The sequence below is a fragment of the Sciurus vulgaris genome, assembly GCF_902686455.1.
Source record: "Sciurus vulgaris genome assembly, chromosome: 5".
NCBI classification, from domain to species: Eukaryota; Metazoa; Chordata; class Mammalia; order Rodentia; family Sciuridae; genus Sciurus; species Sciurus vulgaris.
This window is the reverse complement of record NC_136465.1, coordinates 173,846,069-173,853,562: the sequence shown is the minus strand read 5'-3', so window position 1 is coordinate 173,853,562 and position 7,494 is coordinate 173,846,069. Positions and strand designations below refer to the sequence as shown.

Sequence of the window (7,494 nt, the reverse complement as noted above, 5' to 3'; positions counted from 1 at the left end):
TCAGTTCAACCTTGACATCTGACTGGTATTTGGACTACTGTACGTTTTCCGCCCTGAGCGTTGGACAAATTCTCTAATATATGGGAATTCATTTATGTTAAGGAGGCTGTAAGCTAATGTGTTCCTTTTCCCTCTGAATCTTAACCAATCAGGCACTTTAAGCTAATGTTTTCTAAGACAAAGATATACACCCAAGAAGTGAAACAAAGCTGGGGTGTCTGTCTCACACAGTTTATTTAACAATAGGTAATAAGAAATCAAATTTAACAGTCTATACAGTGATCCAAAGTTCATATTTATAAGTAATCAACTTTAATTGCATGATTTACAACAGTTGAGGGTTTTTGCTTTCTATTTTCAAGTTTTACAGAAAGTGTGTGTGTGGGGGCAGGGTAAAGAGGAAGAAAGCAAGCAAAGAAGAAACCCCAGGGACATTTTGCATGTTAAAATCATCCCACTGGAATCGTTTCTTACCCTCTTTTTAATTTTTTTCCTTTGTTAGATGTAAAAATAACGAAAAAAATTCTTTCAAGAAACAGAAACCACAATATATAATACATCGATTTGGCAGCTGCCCCTGTATATTTTGAAAAAGTCATTTTTCTCTCTACATGTACAAATTATTTTAATACTTGAAGTTTTACGCTCAGACTTACGGAATAGAAAATTTTCTGGAGCACAAAAGTTGACTTCAGGGGAGGAAAGGGGGAATTTTTTTTTTAAACATTTTTAAAAGAATGAACATCTTTGCACCCAGAGAAAAAAAATTGGTATTTTAATATATATTTATATATATTTATATATATATATATATAGAATGTAATTTTAAAGTAACATTAACCCCTTTTGTCCTCTGGTTTTAGAAATGTTCTTTTTTTTTTTTTTTTTTTAACTCTTCCATAAAGTGAGGAAAATAGGGAAAAATGTCAACCATCTGCACCAGTAAATAATAACTATTAATATTACATATTTTCATTAATTTAAAAAAAATAATAAAACCTATTGGAGGTGCAAGGCAGGAGCATACGGTTGGCTTCAGACCTCAGCCTCCTCCCAGTGCACACTTAAACCACACACACAAGGGGGGAAAAAAAAGACTGGGTGTAACCAGCCATAACAAAAATATATTCTTTGTATTCTATCATCCCTCAGGTTCATCTTGCATGTTTGCTTAAACCACAAATGGCTACTGCACAGTTCTTATGTGTTCCAAGGAAAATTGTCTTTTAGGCTAAGAAAGATTCAAAAAAATTGTTTTCAGTACAAAAAGTCTTAAGAGAAAATAATCTTTTTGCTCCCAAAATACTACAAGGTGTCTCTAGTGTATGTCTAGTGTACTCTGTGAGAGGTTTGAATTCAAGTCTGAGTTATCGGTGCTGAGTCCCAGGTCCGTGGCGCTTGCACCATGGAGGTTTGCCATGCCTGGATTGCTAGCGAGCTGAGAAAGCATCGAATTCTGGTCCGGGCTGGCAAAATGCCCTTGTTCCATGGGGTTGGTGGCCTGGGCAGCAACCAGTCCAGGATGTGGGGAACTGGTCTGTGGGGAGACGTGGTGTGGAGAAGGCTGAGGCTGCATCCTCGGGGACGGGCTGGAGTGGGGGGGCTGAGACTGCGGCCGTGGAGAAGGGACAGGTTGGGGAGAGCGCACTTGATTGGAGAGAGAATTGGGGATCTGCTGGCCTTGTAGGTGAGGGGACTGGGCCTGATTTGGAAGTATATGCTGTTGGGGACTCATAGGATTGGGTTGAGCAGGGGACCCCATCTGTTGCTGAAGGAGCCGTTGCTGATAGGCCTGCAGACTGGCTCCTGCCTCTGCTCCCAAGGCCTGGGGGAGCTGGCCCATCTGTCCCATATTCCCTTGCTGCATCTGCTGCATGTGATGTTGCATCCGTTGCTGCTGTTGTTGCTGCTGCTGCTGTGGGGGGTACCCAACTCCTTGGGGTTGTTGGAATTGGTTATGGTTGGCCATTCCTGGGCCAATTCCTGGCCCTGCTCCCTGTTGCTGCTGCTGCTGTTGTATCATCTGCTGTCGTCTCAAGATGTCTCGGAATTGTGAAGGCATGGTGTTGTGATTCATGTTCATCTGTTGCGCTTGGGGGCTCATCCCTCCCATGGGTGGCTGGAGTTGCTGTTGGGGCTGCTGCTGGGGCAGGCCAGCCCTCTGGACTCCTGCTTGCATGGGATTCATGTTCTGCATGGCTGGACTGGAGTGGACGCTCTGCTGACCTGGCATGGTAGGTGGTTGCAACCCTGGTTGCCCCTGGGGCATGCCTGGCTGCCCAGGAAGAGGTTGTGGATTAGAGTTGGCATACTTGGCAGCCCGCTGCTTGATAAACGCAGCCAATAGCTGGGGGTTGGCGTGAAGGATACTAAGCACCTGTTGCTGCTGTAGGGGAGAGCTGGGAGACCTGAGAGTCCGCAAGAGGTTTTGTAAGGCTTGTTGAGACACAGTGCCTGGTTTGAGTGGGCTCACACCTACCTGGCCCAATCCTGGTTGTGGAGCCATGTTCAAGGGCTGACCATGCTGGGCCACTGACATCATGGCTGGCCTTGGCATCCCGGACTGGAGTTGCTGGGGCTGAGGAAGTCCTCCTTGGGCCCAGGGTGGCTGTTGCTGCATTCCCGTGGGCCCCATTCCTGGCTCTAGATGCCCAGTGGGACCTCTGGCCATAGGAGGTGGGTTCATTCCCATGGGTGCCATGGGAGTCATCTGGGGCATCTGGTGTTGGATCGGCCTCTGGAAAATTTGCACATGGGCCATCTGGCGCTGCGTCTCAGCTGCCCTCTGAATCTGCATTGCCATTTCTACTGCTGCAGGTGGGGGCCCTGGAAGGGGTGGCTGAGCAGTCTGAGGGGGGGTTGGAGGGGTCACCTGACCTGCTGCCTTACCCTGGGACACAGGGCCAGCAGCCTGAGTCCTGGGCAGGTAGGGGGGCATACTGTTGGGAGGGGTGGGCTGGGGCTGAGAAGTGGGCTGGGGCTGGGGCGTCTGTGGTGTGGTTGGCTGCTGGCCAGTTGGTGTGGTTGGAGTGGCAGGAGTTGGGGAGGGCAGGCCCTGTTGTTGCCCCACCACCCCAGTTCGCTGCATGCTGGCCATCCTCCTGCGGAGCATCTGGGCCTGCTGGAGCCGGTGCTGCAGCTGCTGTTGCCGGAGCTTTTGCTTGATATTGAGGCAGAACGGCACAGGGCACTTGTTCTCCTGGCAGTGCTTGGCATGGTAGCAGCAGAGGGCAATGAGCTGCTTGCAGATGGGGCACCCGCCATTGGTTTTCCGTTTGCAGCCCTTGGTGTGCTGTACGACCCGCTTCATCTTCTGGCAGGAGGGCAGAGAGCAGTTGGCATTGCGGCACTGGCAGGCGTGGACCAGAGACTGAATGCAGCGTTGGATGCTCAGGCGGCGAGAATCTCCTGGGCTCTGGGTGGCTGTAGCCTGCTGGTTGTTGCTCTCATCATCTAAGCCGAGACCTAATTTCTCCATTTTGTGGTCATGGTTTTTAGTGTTATAGCAGGTGATACACAAGTCATAATCCTGGGGAAAAAAATTAGGAGGTGCAGGTCAACTCTCTGATATTTTAAGTCATTCGCTCTGCTTAGGCTAGAAAAGCTTCTTTTTAACAGGACAAAACTAGCCCCTTTAGCTCTGCCACTCAAACTTGAGATGCGGGGTGGGGTTGTAACTCAGTGGTGGAGTGCTTGTCTTGCACATGTGAAGCACTGGGTTTGATCCTCAGCACCACATAAATAAATAAATAAAGGTATTGTGTCTGTCTACAACTTCAACAATAAAACACACGAGGCTGGGCCCTTACTTATAGACCTATATAACATGTGTCTGCAACACCCTTTAAGATAATGAAGACCCAGAACGCCCCTTCTTCCAACAACCTGGTACCGACCTCACAGACGGTGCAATGCCAGCGCGTCTCCACGTGGTGCTTGCACTCATTGCAGGTGTACACAAAGCGGTCCTGGCTCTGTGTGTGCAGTTCCACCAGCATGCACATGGTGGACCACTGGGCTCGTCGGAGTGAAGAGAACTCCAGGTGCTTGTCCCTTGCCAGGGTAAGGAATGCATCCCGACCATCCATCAGGTCACAGGGGATGAGAGGGTCAGGATCAACGATGGGAGGCAGGGAGTTGGCAGCAGGGCCAGCGATAAGGCGGATCACAAAGAAGACCTGCCAAACAGACAAGCTCATTCTAATTCTGAGTCTAGAGTGCAAAAGCAAAAAGAAGTTGGGCGGTGCCCAGTGGGAGCAGCAGATGTAGGGTTAGCTTACAACTAACTTTGCCTACCTCTCCTCCTGCTTCATTCACCGATCTCTGCTCACTTTGAGATTAAGTATAATGGGCCTAAAATTCACAACCTGTTATCTATCTATCCCACTTGATTCAATAACTCCTTCAAAAATAAGAATGGTCTAGTTCAGGCCCAGCACATGTACAGTGAGCATTTTGCCTCAAGACAGTCTAGGATAGAATTGATGGTTTAACCTGAATCTACTAGCCAGAAAGCCAATACACACACAACTCAAAAAGAGAAAGTGTGCATACCCACTGGCCTGGACTCATCAAGAAAATGCTCATGTCATTAAAAGAAAGAAAGGCTGGTAAATATTCAAAATGAAAGTCAACTCAACATGACTCAACTCAATATCCTGGAATAGAACACAAGGACCAGACATTAGATGGTGACACTAGGGTAAGTTTCCTGAGTGAAAAAACCATGGCAGTTAGCACTGTGTTTTAAAAACTGATCTTTTTATTGGTACTTGGGATGGAACCCAGGGATGTTCTGTGACTGAGCTACATCCGCTTTTTATTTTTCTGAGACAGGGTCTTGCTAAGTTGCTGAGGCTGGCCTTGAACTTGTGATCCTCCTGCCTCAGACTCCCATGTCAATAGAATTACAGGTATGCAACACTGTGCCTAGCTATAACATAAACTTTTATTCAACTAATAAAATGTGAAACATTACCTCAAGATACCAGAAAATTACACTAATTTGCCATGTAGCCTATGCTATTTTTGGCCAGTTTCTAGCAGAGTGAAAATGTGTAGACATGCACTGGGCCACGCATGTTTGCTGCTTCTACTCCAGACCCTCAGAATTCTGGCCCTAAGGTTAAACAGCTATGGAATGTATGTGTCCACAATTTAAGTCAAACCCATCGATTGGACCATGATGACCATGTCAGTTTGCTAGGCCTAAACAAAAGGGGGGGAGGGGCATAGTAGTGAACTATAGGAAAAGATGCATAAATACCTTTGCAGAAGAGGGTCCTGACTATTTTTTTCCAAAGAGGCTGCTTAACCAATAGCTGTAATTCCATATTTAAAATCAAACCTTCCTTTCCCTCTCCACAAAATTGCCACCTCTAATAACAACTTGGTGTCTGAGAACAAAGAACTGAATTGTGATATTAAAAAACAAAACAAAACAAAAAACATGACCTATTCCTGAAGTGTCTTGGTTTTTCTTATTAATTATGAGGTTGAAGGGGAAAATTCAGTTATAGTCTCAATTACCCAACAAATTTATACAGAAGAAAGGGTTATTAAGTGCATATGTAAATGTTTTTCTCCAATTCTTCTTCCTATTTTTTTTTGTGGAACTGGGGACTGAACCCACCACTAGGTCACATCCCCAGCCCTTTTTTATTGAAACAGGGTCTCACCGAGTTCCTGAGATTACAGGCATGCACCACCATGCCCAGTTCCTAATTCATTTTCTGAAAAGCTATTGTCAACATATATTTTTTTCCTCGTTTCTTTTTCCAAAGCACCATTACAAACAAACTGGAATGACCAATGGAGTTTTAAGTTCTAAGGAGCCTAGTAAAACAACTTTTGCAAAACACCAAAAATATTCAAGGGCTGTGGTTTTGGCTCACTGGTAGAGTGCTTGCCTCGGGTGTCTGAGGCACTGGGTTTGATCCTCGGCAACACATAATTAAGAAACAAACAAAATGAAGGTATTAAAAATTTTTTTAAAAAGTCCATCTGAAAAAACAGACAATAAAGTTAGACAAACTATGTGTATACTTTTGAAGTAAGACACCACTTACTACCATCTGAATTTATAACTGCACAGCTAAAGCTAAACATTGCCTCTTACAAAACCCACTAAGCTCCTTTTTCTTCCCAATTACCCTCAAATGAGTTCTCCCTGCTGAATTTCCAACTGGGGTGGGTAGTTCTTTCACCCCACCCTGCCTCTTACCTCTTTATGTTTCTCCATGGTGGCATACAGTTTCTGGGAGAGGTCATTAGATACATTAGGCATACCAGGCTTCTTTTTGTTGCCCCTGCTTAAGCTGCTCTTGTTTTTGCTGGTTTTCTTATTATTTTTCTTTTTCGCATTTTTGCTATCTCCCTTTGTCACCTATAGGACAGCACGGAAGACAAGAAAATGTTACAGTTTTATTAAGTGACTTGTAAACAATACTGGAGATAAATTGACTCCTCCTCCCTCTTTCTTTGAAGCAAGGGATTAAACTTATGCTATATTTTATTTCACTAGCTCTTCAGTTATTCTCTCCTTTTTAGGTTGCTATTTACAACAAACTAATGTTTACTAATACATTTGTCCTGATTTTCTCCAGTGCAGACCTGACCCTTCATTAAGGTGATTGATGCAGCCTTAACTTTTTGCCTAGAAGAGCCTCAGAATGCACTGACCCTGCGGAAGGAACATAGCCCAGATTTGGGCTAAGAAACAAGGAGTGGCTGTATGGGATAGTAAGAGTGTGTGGAAGTGGTGATCCATCAGACCCCGATTTTGTATCCTTCCAGTCTATAAAACAAAACAACAAAAAGGCCATAACCCATCCTGAAAACCAAGTAATTTAAAAGAGTATGTGTGTGCATGCTAGGCAAGGGCTCTACTACTGAGCCAACATCCCCAACCCCAGGAGTTTCTTAGTACATTATTAAGTCAGAAAGCCCCCAATTAAAAAAAAAAAAAAAAAAAAAAGTAAATCCAGTGAATTCTAGATATGCTCTGGGGAAGTGAATGACTGGGTTACTAAGCCAAATTCTATACAGGGGAGAAGCAAACTCTGTCCCAGGCCTATTTCTGTATAGCTATAAATGCAATACAAAAGGGCTGTTAGATAAAAAAATAAAAAGGGGGTGGTTTGGCAGCAGCGGCTGGGGATGCAGTTTTGTGGTAAATTTCTAGTCTCGTGTGCATGAGGCCTTGTGTTCTGATCCCTGGAACTGTAGGAAAAAGATGGAAAATAAATGCCAGAAGTGGTATTATGGTCTTCAATGTCTAAAATATCCATAACTAAGCTGTTTGGATAGATAATTCTCCAGGATGCAGCTCAGTGGTACAGTGCTTGCCCAGCATACTGAAGGCTCTGGGTTTTAATTTCCAGAATGGAAAAAAACCCACAAAACACACACACACACACACACACACACACACACACACACTCTGTCAGTTTTTCAGAATTAATCCTTGTTTCTATTATCAGTTATTACTCAACG

The 7,494-nt window shown here is 44.8% G+C and overlaps 1 protein-coding gene and 1 long non-coding RNA gene across 3 annotated transcripts in view; one reads left to right on the top strand and one right to left on the bottom strand.

Moving 5' to 3' along the window:
* Nucleotides 1-215: 215 nt before the first annotated feature.
* The window catches only part of EP300 (EP300 lysine acetyltransferase), a 73,845-nt gene continuing 66,566 nt past the window's right edge, over nt 216-7,494 (bottom strand). For both annotated transcript variants that reach the window (XM_079140782.1, XM_079140781.1), the window contains 3 exons: nt 6,224-6,385; nt 3,897-4,178; nt 216-3,529 (listed from right to left, as the gene is read on the bottom strand). In XM_079140782.1, coding sequence (XP_078996908.1) covers nt 1,319-3,529; nt 3,897-4,178; nt 6,224-6,385 — 2,655 coding nt within the window. In that variant the 3' untranslated portion in view covers nt 216-1,318. The remainder of the gene's footprint in view (nt 3,530-3,896; nt 4,179-6,223; nt 6,386-7,494) is intronic.
* On the top strand, nt 4,185-6,976 carry LOC306661701. The gene is made up of 2 exons (XR_013763941.1): nt 4,185-4,913; nt 6,606-6,976. It is a non-coding gene; the product is annotated as an uncharacterized lncRNA (long non-coding RNA).